This window comes from Nanorana parkeri, unplaced genomic scaffold, assembly GCF_000935625.1.
Source record: "Nanorana parkeri isolate BGI_ZX_2015 unplaced genomic scaffold, ASM93562v1 scaffold1992, whole genome shotgun sequence".
NCBI classification, from domain to species: Eukaryota; Metazoa; Chordata; class Amphibia; order Anura; family Dicroglossidae; genus Nanorana; species Nanorana parkeri.
Window position 1 is genome coordinate 47,780 of NW_017308260.1, and position 21,791 is coordinate 69,570.

The 21,791-nt window shown below is 42.3% G+C and overlaps 2 protein-coding genes across 3 annotated transcripts in view; one reads left to right on the top strand and one right to left on the bottom strand.

Moving 5' to 3' along the window:
• The window catches only part of REC114 (REC114 meiotic recombination protein), a gene marked incomplete at its 5' end in the record, with an annotated part of 56,155 nt that extends 36,961 nt beyond the window's left edge, over positions 1 to 19,194 (top strand). Inside the window, 3 exons of the mRNA XM_018572297.1 lie at positions 16,846 to 16,953; positions 17,044 to 17,112; positions 18,626 to 19,194. Of these exons, the coding sequence (XP_018427799.1) occupies positions 16,846 to 16,953; positions 17,044 to 17,112; positions 18,626 to 18,790 (342 nt within the window). The remainder of the gene's footprint in view (positions 1 to 16,845; positions 16,954 to 17,043; positions 17,113 to 18,625) is intronic.
• Positions 19,195 to 19,886: 692 nt separating this feature from the next.
• The window catches only part of NPTN (neuroplastin), a 75,112-nt gene continuing 73,207 nt past the window's right edge, over positions 19,887 to 21,791 (bottom strand). For both annotated transcript variants that reach the window (XM_018572301.1, XM_018572300.1), the window contains exon 9: positions 19,887 to 20,000. The gene's annotated coding sequence lies outside the window, so the exon portion shown is untranslated. The remainder of the gene's footprint in view (positions 20,001 to 21,791) is intronic.

Sequence of the window (21,791 nt, forward strand, 5' to 3'; positions counted from 1 at the left end):
GAATAGTAAGAGGAAATTGATTAGAAGTACCAGCCCCCAGATATAAAGTAGATCGCTATTATGGCACAATAACACAAAGTTAATGGGACTATTAAACGGAGTATAGTTCTGATATTGAAGACTATTGGATGATTTGCTGTGCTACACATGCTATCTGACTGTAACAAATCTTTATTTATAAAAATGGAAAACTAATAAAAACTTTGAAATACAGGATTATAAGCTGATAGCATTTTCCAAGAATATTGGGTTAATGCGATCGTTATAACTATAGCTGTTTAGTTTGCATCCCTTTTATCATAATTCACAATAGTATATTGTATACCTAATTGACTAATATGGATGGTAGTTAATTATAATTTATGTTCTTATTTAAATTGTAAATTTATTGTTTAAAATTGATAGGCTTGACACTCACTTATAACACTCACCTGGTATTTATTTAGCTACTACATGAGATGGGTGGTAAAAGGGGATTCAATGTTTAACAGTTAAAGAGGTGAGTAGAAAAAGTGAGTTGACTTTCCTATATGGGATTATAGAGGATGTGAGACCTTCCAAATGGAAAAACGTTTGAGTTGTTAGTTTTTAAGAAATATAACCATTGCTACTACAGGGATTCTCATAGTAGCAATAGTTACATTAATTTGCGCATTCCTCATCGTTCTCTAGAACTCTTACCGTTTATCTCTTTTGTTTTTAAGATGTATTTATTCACTATGATCCTCACCTCCATTTAGTGGCCCTAATGAGGTATTTTCTCAATTCACTACTACCCATAATATTAGAGAAAATAGAACATTCTATTTTGCCCCATTCTCAGAACAGCTGGTTAATACGCACAGAACGAATGTCGTTGCAGTTGTGCTGGATGATAGTTACTCAATTTTTTTTTATAACCAGAACCACAAGGCTGGGTCACACCTAGGCGATTTATGTGCGATATCGCCCAAAACAGAGATTTGCATTCAAGTCTATGGAAGCTGTTCACACCTTTGCGATTTGTTGCGCTGTAGAAATTGCCTGTTGCACAAAAAGGTGCAGGAGCTATTTTTGGGCAGTTGTCGCACGGTTTGGGTCTCATAGACATTGGCGACAATGTCTATGAGACCCGAAATCAAGCAAACAAAAATGCGTGACAATCACAGGAAAACACCTCAGCAGTTCAATCGCCTAGGTGTGAACCTAGCCTAAATATGAAGGCTAAATGGAGTAAGGGTTTGTTCACACTTGTGCATATTGGTAAAGCATGGCATTATCATAAGTTATGTTAAGGCAGACCATTTTTTTTAATTTTTAACAGTCTGCCAACACATCACAATTCACATAAACTGGACATGCAGCATTCTCCCTATTGCAACGCACCAGGTTGAACAGATGGTTCACATCTGTGTGCTAAAACACAAGTGCCCTGTGTTCAACTTTCTAGGTGCCACAAGATACTGCACTGTGTTTTGTCCATTAACTTTGATTGGGCCATAAGATGTAGTGAACAGTTATTTGGCAGATATGTCAGAGGGCTTATTCAGACGATGTCCAGATTCTGTCCGGACCAGAACCGTGCGCTCCTGCACCCAAAATGCATCCCAAAGTTACCTATATGTTTTACGAGCTGCAGTTCTCACCAGCGCAGTCCGTTCCGGACAGAAAAAATACTGCATGTCGTATTTTCTCCGGTCCGGAAACGCAGGAACGGGTCGAAAACGCACCGCACTGCAGCTAACATACTGACAGCCCTACTTTTCTTTTTAACTGGAACGCGGTCAAAACGCGTCAAAAACGCACTGCATGCACCGCGTCTGCAGATCTGCTCCAGATCTGGACCAGAAAATGGTGTGAACAAGCCCTGAATGCATCAAAGGTTCTGTTTAATACTTTGAAGTGACACTAAACTCAGGAATTAAATCATAAAAATGTATTCAAGTACCTTAACTATTAACAAAAATGTATTTTATTTGTGTATCAATCGGCTGTAGATTCTCAAATCATCTCTGAATTGGTGCTGACGCTGTCCTCCCGTGATGGACTACAATCTTACGTTCAATTTACTCATTAGTACTGAGATTTTAGTCTGGCACGGGAGTGAGCTTGGAGCGGTGGGTACTTTACAACACACACAGGGACCATGGGGAATAAAAGTAGCCACCCTCCAGAAGGAAGGACAGTGTCAGCACCAATTCAGAGATGAATTGAGGATCTACAGCTGAGTGATACACAAATAAAGATATTTTTTTGTTAACAGTTAAAGTACTTGAATGTATTTTTAAGATTTAATTCTGGAGTTTAGAGTCACTTTAACAATTTGAAAGGTTTGGGCTTTCATTAAAGGTACACCCTCGGGAAATAATTTTGTTGGGTCAGTTCTGTTGTAGTCAGTAGTAACATATTCCCCTCAACTACCTAAAGGGAAATTTAACTGATGTTTTGGGGGTGATTTACTAACCTAAACACACGCACGCACCAGGTGCATGTGCATTTTTACACAACAAAACGTATTTATCAACCAAACACGAGCAACGTGTCACATTTTCACGCCGTTATGGCACGTTTTTATGTATTTACGTACGTGCGCGTCATGTAGCATGCGCCATAGGCTACACACCGCTCTAATAGCGGCATGCACGTCTCTAAAAGCATATTTCCACTAATGCCAGATATGGAAAAATCATGCACATTATGTATATATAATGCTGCTTCACAGTTTAGACAAAAATGGTTAGCTCATGCATTTACATTCCTGTATTCATCAACGCAAGCAACACAACGTAGAGCTAATTTACACAACATCACCTTGCAATTCATGCAGGGCTTTGCACAACACACCTGCTGGGTGTGTACACACTACAAAGGTGTCTAGATTCCACCAATAGATCATGCTGGGAGGGAACACACTACAGAGGTGTATACTTGTTTGTGGCGTGTTTATAAGGTTAGTAAATCAACCCCTTTATATCACTGTTTTATATATACACACATAATTTGTTTATCAAATAAACATTTAATAGCTGACAAAGGATTCCCAAAGCACTATAAGTCATCTAGAGAGACAGCACAGGTGTATCTTCTTGCCTTGAGTCTCACATTATCAGATGAGGGATGAGTCACTGTGATGAGTTATTCATAGTTTAAGATTTCAGCTGGAGCTATAAACAATGAACTTTTAGAAGAAGGGAGCAAAAAAGGCAGAGGAAATGTGAAAATGAACTGAGACCTCCACTAACTGGCTGGATAGCAGACTACGTAATATTCATATGTAAAAATCAAAAATATTTTAAATATTGTTTTTAGTCCTTAATATATTATAAATACAAAATATGTTGAAATATATCACTTTACCCTTGTTACTCTGTTTATTGGTTTAGCTCTTAAGTTCTAAATACAATTGTACAGCCCTACATATAAAAGGATCTGGGGGAAAAACTGCCTCTCGTGACCATAGTTGCCTAATTTTAGCTTTTGTATTTTGATTGAAGGATAAGGACTTTCCTGGGCACATAGTCACAGGAACAGAGATGATATCACACCTAAGATTTCTACAGTAGATGATGTTCACACCTGTTTTGCTTATAATGAGTGCACAAAGTACTTTGAATGCAATCACCTGCATTATACATATTTTAGGACAAGTATTTGAAATGGAAAGCCACATCCATATTTCCATTTGCTTCTTAGCGGGAAACCAACATAATTGTTTGAAGAATGAAAAACTCATTGAAAATCAGCTAGAATTGTTCCATAATGAAAGATGTTATGTGCTAAAGGTAGATCCTGGTCCCAGTCTCATCTGCCTGAGAAATTCCCCAGCATGCTTCTTTTTCATTCTCTAAGTCGGTATATGCATTGCTTCCTATAGCACTGATATAGAAAGATGATAAGATTGCTCATTAGAGAAATGCACTGCACAAAAAAATGGCACAGCCATGCTTTACCCTACGTCCTGTTTGAAGGCTTTGCCTTTAAAATCACCTATAGTACTTGCAGTAGCTTGAACAGCTGACTAGTGTGTTAATCCACACCTGTTAATGAAACAACTGGTTACAACTATGTACAATCAAATGACTATATGAATAAGAAATGTACTTATTTAGTAAAATTAAAGTCTTTCAGTGATTCCACAGGAGTTTTTAAAATACTCTGGTGAATCCAGGTACATTTGTCGATCTGGACTCACCAGCATTTACTAGTAACATTTACATTGCAGTAAATACAAGGATCAAGCAAAAGTTACCAGTATCATTAGTGTTCAATGTAGTGATCACCATATTTTCAACCTGGCAAATGTAACGTTCACTGCACATTTACTAAAAATCTTTACTTGGCAGCCATTCTTTAGTGCTTGAATCTCTGACAAATTTCTGGCAAAGCAAGTTGTTTGATTGATGTGTGCATTTGGTGTGTTCTCTTGTTTCGCCTTCCTGTTTTGCTACAAGTTGGTACAGCCTAAGTCTAGACAACCACAGCCTCACTATGCTGCTTCATTAGTTTCATATTTCCTCCTTTGCAGAGTCAGGCTTAGAAAGTCTTTGTCTTTTGAAACTTCAAAAGACTAAGCCCTATATCCTCATAATGTACTAAGCTTAAGTAAAACTACAGTAAATTCTACTTCTGTGTCTTCATGGCAAGTTAAACTGCTTTCAGATCTTGTTAAGTCAGCAAGTGGCCATACTGTCCATACAGACTGGGTTTTAGAAGGTATGTGTTTTGCATAAAACAACATTAGAAACAGAACATCTCCAAACCACATTGGGTGAACTTGCAGGTTTGTTAATTAGAAAGATTGTTAGTTTGTCAGATTGTGCATGTGTAACCAGCTGCCATCTGCAGCCATAGTTTTTGAACAATTTTTGAACAATTCATGTAAGTTGCTGCCTCTAAAAAAGCTTACAGTTTAATGCACCATAATTATGCCCCACTATCACCATACAGCATTCAGAACCTGTCTGATTTTTTGCAAGAATTCAAAAGTCACTAGAGTAAATCGGCTTTTGCACTGACTAGTTTGAATATGATGATATGGTGCATGTGCACAGAGGAAACAAGACATTAAACCCTTTGACACTCTCTTTAGTATTTTGCTTAGCACATCCACACATATATGAATCTTATAAGTGTTTGTATATTGAGAAAACAAATATGCAAATATAAGGTGACAATTATCAATGAAAAAAATAAAAAGATGAAGTTACAAAACATCATCCAGGCACCAATAGAAAAAACAGGTTATGTGTCTCCAAAAATAGAAAACATAACAACAATATACACTATATAGTAACTATGGTGATGCAGAACAAACAGTACATTAACAATATCAGCACTATTGTAACACACATCATATAGGCAAATGAAATATGAAGCCCCAATGACATGGTCTAATTTGATTATCACAGTGGTAAGTTTAGATTCATAATTGGGGCCTTATTTTGCACTTGTATTATATGCTATTGTGTGCTACCTTGTTTTTTTTTTTTTTCAGGAATACATTTTTATTGAGTTTTGTACAAAGACAAAATAACATGGATACAATAAACAGAAACAAAGGACGTACATACAGCACATAAACCGTGGTCTCATAAATTATATATATTATGTCCGGGCCTTAGAGCATAGAAGGCACTCATGGTGTAGGCAATGATGAAATTCCTGAGCTAGGCACAATGTAAAGATCGCCACCATGTTAGGCTAAGACCAACTCCTCGCTGTCGAGGGCGTGTCATATCAGAGGAACAGGCAACCGGTGGACCCGTAGACAAGGTGACCAAGGCATTGCACAGAAGATTAAGGCTCTGGCAGCAATGATAAAGAATCTAAGCAGTGATTTCTTCACCTTAGAGATAGAGCCCAGAAAGACCGATAATAGAGCCATCTCCGGCGTAATGTGCAGATCAATGGAAGTAACTCTGGAATAGACATGTGAGATAACTCGCCAAAAGGGCAGAAGCAGAGGGCAACTCCACCACACATGGGCCAACGTGCCAGGTCCAGCCTGGCATCTCCAGCAGTTGTCCAGGTACATGGAGGAGATTGGTGCATTCTGACCGGGGACCTATACCATTGGGTCAACAGTTTAAAGTTCCGTTCTTGTGCATAAGTTGACTTACAGAGTTTGTGTGTAAAGCATAGACATTTGTGACAGTCATCCTCCGAGAGGACGATTCCCAACTCTTGTTCCCAAGCGGAAAAGAAGTATAGAGAATCTCCGCTGTGCGCAGTGATTAAAGCTTGGTAAAGTAGCGAAACTGGGCGTTGGATTGGCAGACTAGAGGCGCACAGGTCCTCACAAAAAGTGAGAGGCCTGTAGAGAGCGCTCGACAGACAATGCGTCCACAAAATGTCGGAGTTGAAAGTAGGCCAGCCATGAAGATCGCGGAAGCGGGTTGGGGCCAGACAGTGATGCTAGTGGCTGCAGGGCCGTTCCCGACAGGCAATGAGATACATAACAAGGTTCAGAGACCTTCCAGCACAAAAAGGTGGGAACTCCACACCCTGCCGGGAAATCCGGGTTGGCAAGGATCGGGGTCATGGGGCCCCGAGACGTAGATAAGTTATATCTGGGCATCGTGGTGTTCCATACTCGTAACACTAAGGGCGGGAAAAAGGGAAGATCCGAGCTTCGCGGTTGAAGAGCAGTCGTTAACCATGGAAGTGTGAATAACGGTACCGGGGAAAGGTCGCGTTCCAGGGTGACCCATAACGCAGGGTCGCTGGAGTCAAACCAGGCTGCTAAATGGGATAGATGAGTGGCCCTGTAATACGTCTCTAAGTCCGGGAGGGCGGCGCCCCCATGTTCCTTCTTTATCAAGATAGTGTATCGCAGTCTGGGTTTCTTATTCCTCTCGCCGAGCGGATGCGTTTAAAGAATCGGATCGGGAGACTTATAGGGAGGGTTTGGAACAAATAGAGGCATCGAGGTAGCAGGTGCATCTTGAACAATGCGATTCTGCCAAACCAGGTATGGTGTAAGTTCATCCAGGAGGTAAGAGTGTCCTCCACGGATTGCAACAGTGGAGCGTAATTAAGTGAGTACAAGTCCGACAAAGTGGCTGGAACCTTAACTCCTAGGCAGGTAATGTGATCCGACCGCACTCGAAAGGGCAGTGAGTCCCGGAGGCTGTCCCGTTCCGCAGGGGAGAGGGATACATCTAGAAGTTCGCATTTTTGCACATTTACCCAGTAATTGGATAGACCCCCAAATATTTTAAATTCTTGCAGCACCGAAGGTAGAGCCACCAGTGGATTGGAAAGGTACGTGTGCTACCTTGTTAATGTTACTTTCTATGCATCACCATAGTTACTGTGTGGCATAGTCTTGTTGACATATTTGCTATTTCAGAGATGCATCAGTGCATATTTACTATTAGATGCCTATGTGAAGTTTTGCAACATTGTTTTGCAACGTTTGTACACAAACTATGGGTGTAAAAATATCACTGTATATGTGGGTATCATTTTTCTCAATATAAAAAACATGCACATACTGTGCGGTTGTGCTTATGACATCACTGAATACTTGATTGCTTTCTCATCCATTAAGTGATACAGCAGTTCAGATACAGTCAGGTTATATTGCTGACTAGAGTAGGATTGTGCACTGGCAAACAAAAAAAAACATAAGCCAGTCTCCGGTATAACCTCCGGCTAACTGGCAAAAGTTAGCCATAAAGCACTTTCTCCCGTCTCTGAACATTCTCTTTGTGAGGCCTTTTATATTTCCCGCCACTGCTAGTTTCACCATGATATGCTGCCACTGCTGCTCGTGCTTGCAAGCACCTTGTGGAACTGGTCTCAAGACCGTTACCACTGCCAGCCTACAGGGACAGCTGGGGTGGACCCGTTTCAGACAACGGGTGGAACAAAAGTCTGGTGCCTTATGCTTCCATTGTGATCCTAAGATGCTGATGAAGAGCATCTTGATTCTGTTGACCTTTGAGGGATGTTGTCTCTTTGGCCCTGCACTGGGCCCCGTGATCAGTTATGTCTTGAGAGGCCAGAGCATGCTCCTGCCCCTACATAGGAGGTCTAGGGAGAGGTTGTCTGAATATCACCCTTCTACTTCTGCAGCAGGTGTCCCTTAGGCCCTCTAAACTAGACTCCCATTTAGTCCATAGGGCTTGAACTCAGTGGCCAGCTAACCCCTCTGAAAAGCCTTCTGCATGAAGGTGCACCCTCACTTCTATAAGTGAATTTGCATCCTCGTGCGTTCTTGGGTAGGTTCTCTCTCCGGCACTTAGCTGCAGAGTCCCCCTATTAGCTTTGCTAGCTTTCACTGCCCACTATCCACTGCCTCTATTGCCCTTATTATCTTCCCTGTGCTGCTGCACAGGAGTCTGCACTTTTTTTCCAGTCTGTCTGCATTCTTCCCACCCCAAAACCCCTTGCTCCATGCCTTACGGTAACTTGAGTTCTGGTGCTATGCCACATATATGTCGCCACTCCCTTGCTTAAGAAGGCCCCCTGTCCCTGGGACATGAACAGCCTCTTGTGGTAGCCCTCAGAATCCCTCCTCTCTAGAGGGACTCCCTGACCTACATGGCTAATCAGGACCACTTCTAGCCATACCCTACTTGGATAAGGACTTGGATCCTTAGTGTTGCTTAGGCACAGCTACTGGTTCTCAGAGCATTGGCATTTGTGTTCAGACTAGTACCCTCTCCTAACAGCACCATTATGGAATAGCAGACCTGTAAAGAGAACCAACTTTATCGATCCTTGTAGTTAACACCTTCTGAAAGGACCTAACTCCCAGATTAGGCCTCGCCCAGCTTAAGCCATCCCTAAGAAGGCTCAAACCTTGTGAACCGTTACCTCCCTTGTCATCAGGCAAGGAGTTCATCCTTCTCCTCCATCAAGGGTGTTTAGCGTGTTGGGGTAACTGCCCCTGAGGATGCCCTCCCACTTTTAGTCTTTCTTGGCTCTCTTCAAACCCCCACCTTGCAGTCGCAGGTTTGGGTTCTGAGCAGTTCTGCGATCCTGTCTCTTCACATCAGGTAGTCCCTCCCATAAACCTACGGCCTCTTCCACTTGCTGGCGTACCTCCATCCCTCGGTCTACCATCCGATCCTTCTGAACAAATAGTACCCCCACTTTTGACTAAGTTTCCGACTCTTTTGGACACAATCTAAGTGTTGCAGTGCCTTTGCTTCCCTGATCCCTTCCACTTTATTTGATTAAAGGTACTCATTTTTCAACAGCTACAAAGCAATTTGCAACATTCATTGCAGGTATTGGTGCAGCTTACAGTTAAGAAAACACTAAGTGCACCATACCGTACATATAATTTTGTTTTTTTTGGCCTAACGGAAGTTCTCTTTATCAACATCTTTTGTGGCTCTTATTTTGCTAGTGTAGTAAACTTTTTTTTTTCAGAGTTAGAAACTAAAGCAGTGGTAGAATTTGATCTGGCTGTAAGGACTAGGTTGTGCCATTCCTTGGATACTAAAAACAGTAACAAGAATGTCTTATCTGAGCACTCTCTCTTTTTTGTTGGGTAAACATTACTTAAAAGCCCTTATCACATACAATAGAATTCCTGCTTGATTAATTGAGGTGGTACTGACATGGAGCAGGCTTTTAATTAATGCCTGTGGTATGAAGAAGGGTGTTATAACTTAATCGAAGACTTTGATTCAGTGTTGAAAAACAGCTTTGGAACTAACTATATTTTTCCCAAACTGTTCTTTGGTGTCCAGTCTACAGAAATATTCCTAAAACACTTCCAAAGTTGCCAATTATAATTTTATGACTTTAGAACCCCCATTCTGTGTTGTTGCCTGATGCTCTTAAAGGCAATGTTATAGTGGCTTTTAACATACTCTTTTATTATGGTTAGGCCTAAGAACGAAAATATAGTTTTACGTCAGTTTAATATGTAATATTGGATATAAATATTCTGCATTCTCTATTTGAGCCAACAAGTGGAGCTTTGTGTTCCTATTATGTTTTTCTCTATCTTTGTTTAAAAAGAAAATGATAGAGCCGAAAATCTTAAACAAATAAATGTGTCAGATTTATTCCTTGTTTATTTCTTGGAGGGCTCCTTCCCATGGTTCCATGGGAGACAGCTATGTCTCAAAGCAGATAACCTAGAGCTGTGTGATTGCTTTAGAAAGCCTAGTGCTCTTTTGTCTTTTATTTACTAAATATTTATTTGTAAAAGAAAGTATATATGTATATGTACAAACATTGCGCACCCGGAATCCTGAGACCCATTTTTCTAATGCCTATTGGATCCCCTGTGGAATTGTATAACTCTTTTTGCACGTTGGCCCGCGGCGGTCCCCTGCCCCGATACCTGGCGCTGTACTTATGTCACGCCTCTGCATATGGCGCAGATGCCGGCAGGGATCCCCCCCACCAACTGGTGGACCCTTGGCGCATTCGTCACCCAGTTGAGCGAGATTATACCTACTTTTCCGCCCCCCATAAATCGTATTTGCGGATCGACTACTTTCTGATTCCTCATGTGCTCCTGGCGCGGGTATCTTCTATCTCAATTGGCACCACGGTGCATTCGGATCATTCGCCTATACATATGGACCTTAAAGTAGGACCCGATTCCAAACCACCTGTTACCTGGAGGCTTAATGAAGCCATCCTTCAGGATCCTGGGCTGGAAGCACAGTTGTGGACAGCTCTTCATTGCTTTTTCTCTGAAAATGTATGCCCCACGCAGAATCCCCTTTCTCTGTGGGAGGCACATAAATGTGTTATCCGGGGGGTTCTCATTCGCATGGGTGCCCACCGCAAATGCCAACGGACCAAACTAATAGAGGAGCTATATGCCCGGCTTCGAGAGCTAGACTTACGTCAAAAAACAGCCCTCAATGAGGAGACCGAGATAGCTCTGGCTCAAACCAGATCCGAGCTGGGGGCACTCCTGATGGATAGGGTAAAGGCCCAACTGGCGAGGGCGTGGAGATCGTTCTATGAATTCAGTAACAAACCGGGTAGAATGCTAGCTAATGCCCTGCGCGAAGTGCGTGCCCGCACATATATACCATCGCTCCGGTCACCTGCGGGGACACTCGTTTCGGAATCGGCCCATATGGCAGCCCAGTTCCATGCCTTCTATAAGAAATTGTATAACTTACAATCAGAAGGGAGTAGTGGGCATCCTGAAGCCCAAACACAGATGATCCAGAAGTATTTGAGGGAATCCGGTATGGGACGCTTGTCAGAGTCCGATAGTTCCCTATTAGAGAGACCTATTACAGTAGGAGCTTGAAGCGGCCCTTAAGTCTAGGACACCTGGTAAGGCCCCCGGCCCTGACGGGTTTACGCTGAACTACTTCAAGCGTTTCGGGGGAGTGCTAGGGCCACATTTCCTACACGCCTTTAACTCAATCCTGAAATGTCCTACCCTCCCTAGAGACACCCTAAGAGCCCAAATTACGGTAATCCCCAAGGAAGGTAAAGATCCCACTAGTTGTGCCAGTTATCGTCCTATTTCGCTGCTCAATGTGGACCTAAACATTTTCACTAGAATCTTGGCCTCCAGACGTCTTCCGTTTATGGACACACTCATTGGACCAGATCAAGTAGGTTTTGTCCCGGGCCGGGAAGCTAGGGACAACACCATTCGCACCTTGAATCTTTTACACCTGGCTCAAGCCCGCTCAAAACCTTCTCTTATTGTCCATAGACGCAGAGAAGGCCTTTGACCGTGTGAATTGGTCCTTCATACGAGAAACTCTATCTTATGTAGAACTGGGGACCCATATGCATACATGGATAGGGGCACTATATTCACACCCATAAGCGGTGGTCAGGGTAAACGAAGCTCTCTCTGCCCCGTTATCTATCTCGAACGGGACGCGTCAGGGGTGTCCCCTCTCCCTCCTTATCTTTCTGCTCACCCTTGAACCGCTCATACGGACGATACAAGCATCCCCGGACATAGCGGGACTGGAGGCAGGCTCTAGACATCACAAAACCGCAGCGTACGCGGATGATCTCCTGTTTTATGTTACCCACCCGGAAGTCTCGCTTCCCAACCTCCTCTCGGCCTTGACGGTCTACGGGAAATTGGCCGACTTCAAAATCAACTTCTCTAAATCAGAGGCCCTAAATGTGTCCATACCTGAGTCCCGCATACATTATCTTAAAGCGTCCTTTGCCTTTAAATGGGCGGACTCCCATATCAAATATTTAGGGTTTTTGCTGCCATATGATCTGAGAGTTTTCGCTCTGGACTTTCTTCCCCTCCAACGTCGCATCACCGCAGATTTACGGACGCAACAATATCTTGAAGATGACGGTCTTGCCCCGGTTGTTGTATTTACTCCAGACTCTCCCGATATCGCTCTCCTTGGCTTATCTTAAGCAAATGAGATCAACTTTCCTAGCCTTCGTGTGGGCTAACAAAAGGGCTCGGATTCGACACCAGCTACTGTCCAGGTCCGGAGCAGAGGGTGGCATGCGCTTCCCAGATCCATACATCTACTACAAAGCGGCCATGTTGGCGGTAGTGGTGGACTGGTGCTGTAATGCACAACACAAGCTGTGGGTGGCATTGGAGCAGGAAAACTGTCCCTTCCCATTGTGGGGCATCCCATGGATACGTCCTGCTTTGTCGGTGTCACGGTGGACGAATCCGCTGGTGAGAGCTGCGGTGAGAACGACCAGTGGCATATTTGCTTCCTCGGCCCTCTCTCCGACGCCCTCACCCATGCTTCCGATTGTGGGTAATCCCCATTTCACTCTGGGCCTTATGGGCACCTTGCGAACTACACTGACGACAGGGAACTGCACCAGAGCTGTACACTTCAGAACTGCTGGGGGCTGGATGTCGAACTCCCAAATTCAGCGTACGACAGAGCCTAACCTCAGTCCCTGGCAAGCTCTACAAATCGGTCATTACCTGCGCTCGGTTAAAGAGCAGAGCCCTATGCACCGATCACTGACGGAGTTCGAGGATTTATGCCTACAAGCCACACCGACCAGACATACTCTGTCCCTACTGGTCAGCTGCTTGCGAGCCCAGCTGAGTGATCAACTGCCTTACTTTATCAGACAATGTGCGACGGATCTGGAGATGGAGTTTACTCCCTCACAGATCGAACGAATGTACTATTTTGCCACCAAATCGTCTATTGCCAATAGATATCAAGAGGCGGGTTACAGGCTAGGTGGTACAGGGTCCCGCCGGTTCTCCACCGCATGTTCCCGGACTCCTCACCCATGTGCTGGAGGTGTAGTGGATAGTCGGTGTACCCATTGCACTCCTTACCGCTAAATCCTTGATGAATGGGTTGGGTGCATCAGTAGTCGACGGATGGCCACCATCCAGGCAAAAGGTCAGCTGCTTGCGAGCCCAGCTGAGTGATCAACTGCCTTACTTTATCAGACAATGTGCGACGGATCTGGAGATGGAGTTTACTCCCTCACAGATCGAACGAATGTACTATTTTGCCACCAAATCGTCTATTGCCAATAGATATCAAGAGGCGGGTTACAGGCTAGGTGGTACAGGGTCCCGCCGGTTCTCCACCGCATGTTCCCGGACTCCTCACCCATGTGCTGGAGGTGTAGTGGATAGTCGGTGTACCCATTGCACTCCTTACCGCTAAATCCTTGATGAATGGGTTGGGTGCATCAGTAGTCGACGGATGGCCACCATCCAGGCAAAGTATAAAGAGTTATGGACACCGGCACTCCAAAGTAGAAAAACGTCTTTTATTGACGCATCATGCAACAATACACTTATTGCAACGTTTCGGGGTCACACAGGATCCCCTTCATCAGGCAGAACAAGTGAGGTGTAGTGGAGCCGCAGGAACCCTCAAACATATTTTTTGGGACTGCCCCCTGATCCAACCTTTCTGGATAAAGATAGCTGACCTAATCTGGGTAAAAACGGGATTGGACCTACCATTTACTCCATCAGTCTTTCTCCTTCATCTTGCACCGTTCTCACGGAAAGTGTACAGACGCTCTCTACTAGTTAAAAAACATTATAAAAAACGCATAAGGTGTCTCCACACCAATGACTCTAAATCTTTAGCATTGAACATATCCCTATCCCCCAATCTACTAATGTCCCTACAGGAAAAATATAAATAGAAAAAAAAAAATATGACTTTTCAGGTAAAATGTACTAACAACTATGGAATACGAGGGCCTACTTAAACAATTCACTCAAATTATGTCTGGCCAGGTAGATCCTCACATTTCACAAATTTGACAGATTACATCAGAAAAAAAAAATGTAGGAGTAGCTTTCATACGTATTTATATGGAATAGATTGTATTTATTGTACATTCAAGTTAGCATAGAGTAGGACAATCTTTGATGGGTTTTTTTTCGTCTCAGTAGCACCACTAACAGTTCATCAGAAGAAATGCTGCTTGTTAAAGTGATTCTTAGATAGGTTTCCTAAATTCTTCACAATGATGATACACACAAGGTCACTCAGTGTCTACATTTGTGCTGAACGCAGTTATATACTCAAATTGGCTGACATTTAGTTTGATGAAGCATGGTGGGTGTCATAAACAGCTGTCATGTTTCTTTTTTCCATACTGTGGTCACCTGTCTTCAAACACTTGCTTCAGTGGCGGTTGCACATACAAGCCGATTCTGAGTAACAGAAGACCATGCCTGTGCAATTTGTGTTGACACAGCCACTATTATTCAACAAATGATCATTCTAATAATATTTCTAATGGCTTTATTTTACAATACAATTACCCTAAGGAGGTTGCTGTGGAAGAGCTGCGAGCACTTATCTTGCCTGTGCAAACGATCACTCATAATTTTCTGGCATCCAAGGCAGAGCAAGTTGCAGGATTACATCATTTGGAAAAGCATGCTGTGAAATTATCAATGAAATGATGGGAACCTGAAGGACATTTTCAAATCACACACCTATGAAGTTTCCTTTAAGACTATTTTGTGGAGTTCTCATTTTTAGATGTTAGGATTTTATTTTAGAGCGTTATCTGAATATCCTCACTGAACTGATCAGTTTTACCAACATGAAAGTTTAAAAGTATTATACAACTAAATCTATCTGGTATGTGTCTGACTAATGTGATTTTTGACTTGCCAGTAAAATCTGTTTATTGGAGTACAGTACAACACACAGGCAGATTCAGAGATGACCAATATGCAGAGATCATCAGGTGATTGGACACAGGCCAGAGCGGCAAGGACCCTTTCCACAAATCTTAAGTTTTTTAGCACACAGTAGAGGACACATAAGTGGGGGTCTTGTGTTCTGTACCATAGTCCAAACAAACAGATCTACTGGCAAGTGAAAAATCCTATTTTCCTGACTGTACCGTACAGGAGACAGGCAAGGTCAGGGATGACTGGGAAGTACCAAAGTGATACAACTGAGGGGTAAGCAACAGCAAACAACCGCCGCCCACAAAAAGGGCAAACGCCAACTCAGGCAGCAGCCTATAACACCTTGCAGCATCAGCAGAGTGCTGAACATCCACCTGGTAAAACTTAGTAAACTTATGAACAGCAGGCGAGGTACCAGAGGATCAGAGGCCTGCTGCTGAAAAGCCCAAGAGGCACTGGCAGATCCCGTGGAACATGCCATAACAGGAAAGGAAAGAGACCTGTTCTCTGTTCTCCTTTCTTTCCTGTTACGTCTCCTTGTGAATAGGCATGCACAATGACCTGTCAAATCCAGATATGGTGGAATGAGATGCAGGGAGCCCACTGCAAGGTCTGTCAGGAAAGACAATGGGGCAAATGGCTTGCCTGAAAGAAGCTGTAGCAATGAGATAAACTGAGATAGCCTGAACCACATCTAATCAGTCAGGGGAGGGAAACTGCCCTAGGAGCAGGATAAAAGGGGAAAAAAAGGATAATTTACAGATTAAGGTGAAAAGATATTTACTAGTTTAGGCTTTAAAAAAAAAAAAATCTCTTAGCCTGAGAGCAAGCATATCCTTGTGAAGAATGGTTCTTTGCATGATAGTGCTGTCAACTCCAAAACCTTTCTAGAGGAGGTAATGGCAACAAGGAAGACCACCTTGCATGTAAGATCCCCCAGACAAATATTCATCAGGTTCAAAAGGAAGTTTGCTGGAAAGACAAAAGATGAGACAGAAGACCAGAACACGTCCCACGGAGCACTTCCAAAAAGGAAACTTCTGCTTCAGCAGCCAAACCGTCAAAACTGGCATGACCTCTGCCTTGCTTCTGTGAAGCAGATGAAGGATCTTCAAGGAAAGAAAGATGTAGATCAGAGTGATCTGATCATATGCGGTCACTGGAGCATCCCTGGACCAGGAGACAAGCCTGCCCAGGTTGTTGTTGAGTGTGAACGCTAGGAGAGCCCCATCTGGCATCCCTCACTGGTGGCAAATTGCCCAAAATTCCTTTGGGTGCAGAGATGACTCCTCCCCCCCCCCAGAAAAAAAAACATTGATGGACTGCCTCGCTGACATATCCCTTGTATGGTCCATAGGCAGCACCTACCGGTGCACCTATGGACCAACATGGAGCCCGAGACAGCCGCCGCAACATGCAGCTGGCTGAGGGCCACCAGGCACTCCCAGGGAGAGGCACGCAGAAGACCTGGATCACGTAACCAACCAGTGAGGTCATGGGCCAAGACTCACCCACCAGGCTTCATCTATCAAAACAAGAACCCCCCCCCTCTGCTTCACTCATTTTGGATGTGCGTACCCCCAAAAGGTCTTCATGAATGGGGGTTCACACAATTGCGGATATGCCACTGCTCTTCACAAGTAAATTTTCAATTTGAAATCAATGCTGGGAATGTTTGCTTTGTGCATTTTCTGGTGACAGTTCTCATATTCCATTAAAACTATACCTTTGAAATCCAGCTATGCCTTTAATTCAGTGTATACTTTGTTTACATTTAGGAGGAGTCACGCATGTTTCGAATTCAATTCAAAGGGGAATACAAGGAGAAAGCCCTGGAAAATTGTGACAGTTGCTTTCAGAAGCTCCAGTGTTATTTGGGAGACCAGGTGTGAAAGAATGATAAAGAAGAGAATGTATTCCAAGTCAACATTGCTAATATTAATGTACACTAATTGTGTTCTATAATTGTGTTTTAGAATGAGGCTACCAGAGAATCAATCCAAAGTTTTCCGTATCAGAAGATTGGAATAACTCAGGTTGCACAGGTAAATGCATATCCAGAAATAACCGAGGTCTTGTGCATACATAGAAGCTGATTTAATAAAGGGGTGGAGAATATTAACACAATAAATTGTGTAAACATTTACTTCAATTATCCAATTAAGTGAAAAGCAAATTCTTGCTTATTTCATCTGCCCATAATTGGATACTGAAGTGAATGTTTACACTATAAAAATCTGTATCTTCACACAGCAAGAACAAATCTCTTAATATCATCTGGACCACCAAGCATCCTGCTAGTCAAACACACTGCCCTCAATGAGTAATTAATCAAAAAGTTAAGCTGTTTGTCAAAGGACTTAAAGCTTCCAAGTTGCCTGTCAGGTGAAAAGCAGGTCAAAGGCTCCAACTAGTGTCACCTTGCTTAGAGCCAGGGAACTGTTGGGACGCACCGATACTTTTCAGATACCAGTGCCGATACTTGGCATTTTCATGAGAACTACCAGGCTTGCAGAGGTTGCAGCTGAGACCTGGCTCTGGCTCTCCACCACTGTCCTGAAATCATTAGTCTTTGTTTTAGCAAGACTGTCACATGACAATAAACAAAAATGTATCAGTACTTGTACTCGCAAAACTAGTATTGGTGCATCCCTTTATATATATTTATTTAAAAAAAAAATCATACATTAAAACAGAGATGTACAAATCCCAGGGGCTGCGTGCACTCCTTACAAATGACAGCTGCCTCCTAATTCTTGAATTTTTCTCTAGGTCTTGTCTTGGAGATATCTATCAATTTGATGGTTCTGCCGTCTTTATCAAAGTGTTAGCGACATTGTCCTCCTTCGAAATTCCGAGAAAGGAAAGCTTCATATTTCTAGGAACTAATTTCTACTAATGAAGATACACATACGTAGGTCAGACATGGATACTAGGTGGCAGCTTCACGCCTCAAACCTCTACTCTCTTTCTGCTGTGCTTCTGCTGCTGCTTCATACACTTTTTCCTCTTACCCTGCCAGTTTTCACCACCTTCCAAAAAATTCTTCTCCATTCAAATTTCCAGTACCTCTCCTTTTCGAGAAGAGAGTCCCTTTGTAGCGCATGGTTGATTATGCTATGCTCACAGGGGAGGCTGATTTTTATCAGAAGGCAGCATACTTTTTTTTGGATCATTTGTTACGCCACTACTAAATAATACCAAATATTTGGACTTTATTGCAGATATTTTTTCAGTGGAGCTGTGGATGGAAAAGGTATTTACCTGCGTACTGCCCAAAAGATTAGAAAAAAAGTAAAATATGTACCTTAGGCTGAATACACACAGTGGGGAATGTTTTTTTTAAAATCTGAAATAAAATCTAACAATAACATAATATGAAGATATTGGTTATGCAGGTCCTCACATCGTAGATGGTTACTTTTGATGTGACCTTTTGTGGCCCGAGTTACATCAAATATATTGCTTGCCTGGAAAGATTTCTCTTATTATTCTGCTAAATTAATTATATGAGCATAGCATACAGAGTGTCATAATTAAAGCGGTCTGTGTTTGCAGTCTCTTCTGAAAGGAAACATGGCCTGTCTGGGTGCTACTCATCAGAACCTTTCGTTTAGTACAGCAGATCTTGGTCAGATTATCAAGCTGTGTCTGCTGGACCAGCACTTCCCAGCATTTGTTGAGGCTGTGGAAAATGAACTACACAAACTCTCAAAGAACTAACCGGAGCAAAATATAGCGCACAGGTACAAAACTCTTGTTTTAGTCACTTTATATGTTAAATTTTTTGCCACACACATTACACTTCAATTGCACAATCCATGGGTTCATGCAACTAGAACATTCCCCCACCCCTTTTGCCCAGTAGAAGATATTACAGCTCTGATATACTGACACATTTACATCTAGTTGCATAGAATAGAACCATGCTATAAAGAACAATGTAAAATGTTTAAATAACCCAAATTAACACAAACCCCCCTCAAAACAAAAGAAAAAAATATATATATTATAACTTATAAAAATTCTGCCTGCTAGAATGTACATTTTGGACATAACAGTGCAAAAGGATTTAATATACATGATTGAACCAATGTTCACTTATAAAGCATCCCACCTATATATATTGTGTTTAATAATGGTCTAAAGTACTGGGCATTTCATTTATATGCACCAACAAGACAACTGGTTTACCTCATTACACTGGAGCAGTCAGTTATTCTATCAAGTTCAAGATTTCACTGTCTGTTGCAGCTACACAGCAGATATTTAAGCCCTTTTCTAGAGCATTTTGTCCAGCCATACTTTTTTTGTGCAAGGTACTGGATATTTTAAGAAATAAAAGTATTATACTCCAGTACAAGAAAAAAAAGCAGTTTATAGACAATATAAAAAAGAAAAAGTTGCTTCACACAATTTCCAAGTGGCGGCTTGTATCATACGTTATTAAAATAGCTGTAGTGGAATCGTGCTTCTTTAACAGACAGAATCCCTATTAAAATAATAATAAAATAAAAAATCTGGATCATTAAGATAGGGCTTCAACTGACCTCCTACTTTCTCATCTAGGTTTAACAAAAAAAAAAAAGGCTTTTTGATTGGTCACATAGCAGCTATAGTACGCATTAAGCCTTATTACAGTAGGGATTTGGTAAACCCTGCCCAGCGGAGCTGAGAACATACAGAAATACAGACCAAAAATATACAAAAATAAAATCATGCATGCATTGCCAGCTCAATATTCGCCTTGAAGGCTATATAAGGCATGCTTTTAAGAAATTGTTTTGTACCCTCAGTCCCATAAAGTAATTTTTTTTTTAAATAAAAACACGCACACAAAATAGGAATATTGAAGAAATCTGAAGTTTGATTTCAGCAATGCCAGCTCTTCGGGAAGGAGAATGTGTCGTTTTCTGTCCAAATCCATGAATGTCTAGAAAAAAGTAAAAAAATTAAAATACAGATAAGTTGGCATTTTAGTGATGGAAACATTTTCAGCTCTGAATATCAGGGTATCATTCAACTAGTGAAACCTTTAAACGGTGATGACAGTTCCAAATACATGGCTACATAGAAGTCCACTCTGCATAGGGAGTCACTATCAACCCCCAATTTTTCAAGGAATGCTACTGTCAGAGTACCTGAACAGAGGCGGCAGGTCATTGGAGAGTCGACCGACCCTGTTCGGTACTCTGACCATGGCCAGCAGCTTGTCAGAATACAATGCAAACAGCGGGAGATTTCTTGATCAATGCTCGTAGGCGTTGACTGAGGAATCTGTAATATTTCTTTGTTCAGCCTGCAGGTTGAACGAAGAAAAATATTAGTATAAGGTCATCATCAGGATAGGACGTCTTGCCAATGGAGACACAGCCAAAAAAAACACATTTGTAGGCTCCATTCACACTGGAGCGGTTGTTCGCATGTATTCGGCTGGCCATATACACGCAGAATCACTCTAACCAGAAAAAACAATGCTCTCTAAATGTACATTGTTCAGACATTTGCGGCAGCCGTGCAGTACAAAACTATGCAGCCTGTAAATTAGTACAAGCGCGACTTCTTGACGGATTCCACACGTTCGCGGCTATTAGGGATGTTCAGATACCAAGTACCGTACTCGGTACAAGTACAGATACTTTTCCAGGTCCAAGACTACACTAGAGAAAAATTCAAACGTTAGGAGGCAGCTGTCATTTTTAAGGAGCACGCAGAGCTCCTGGGATTTGTACATTCCTGTTTTAATGCATTATTTTTTAAAAATAAATATATATACAAGTGATGCACCGATACCATTTTTACGAGTACTGATAATTGTCCAAGTACTCACAGACACAAGTACTGATACATTTTTGTTTATTGTCATGTGACAGTTTTTCTAAAACAATACAGACTAATGATTTCAGGACAGTGGTGGAGTGCCAGAGCCCGGTCCCAGCTGCAACCCTGGTAGTTCTTATGAAAATGCCAAGCATCGGCACTGGTATCTGGACATCCCTAGCGGCTATATAAATAGCCACAAACGTGTGGAATCTGCGGATGAAAGATTTTAGTGTTTGTGTTGCTGCACGGTCTCCCGCGTGGGAAAGGTAAACGCTATATGTGAATGGAGCCTTGAGGTGCCCACACACCTTACAATTATCTGGAGATTTTTGTCTGTGATTGCATTTTGATCCAAAAATCTGCCAGTTGATGGGGAGTGTACAACCTCAATTACTGTACAACTGGCAGATTTTCGTCTTTCTAGCAGGCTAGAAAACATTTGTCTAGTTGGACGAAAATTGACAGGTTAATGATGTTGCAAACGGCACACGCTCAAACAAAAGTCTGTCCTTTGATCGAAGAAAATCAGCCAGTTCGTGGTGCTGATGACCCTTAATTGCAAACTACATTGGTCTGTGCATGATGGGCTAGTTGTAAGAAAACTGAACAAGGGTGAGATGTCTGGACAAAAAAAAAAAATTATACAATGGTTGTAAGGTGTATGGCCAGCTTTAGAGTGGGGAAGGGTAAGAGCCTCTGAAAATCTTATTTGTGTCTTCCTATCCCCCCCCCCCCATTTCTTGAATAGGCTTTCTAATAACAGGAAGCAATGGAAAATCTCCCACGAGGTCACAGGCAGAAATAAATATTAGGGTTACCTTCTTCCCCCGCACACACATATAAGGGTGAACCACCTTGAAAGATGCAGCATGTATGGGGCCCACGGTGAACAACACACTAT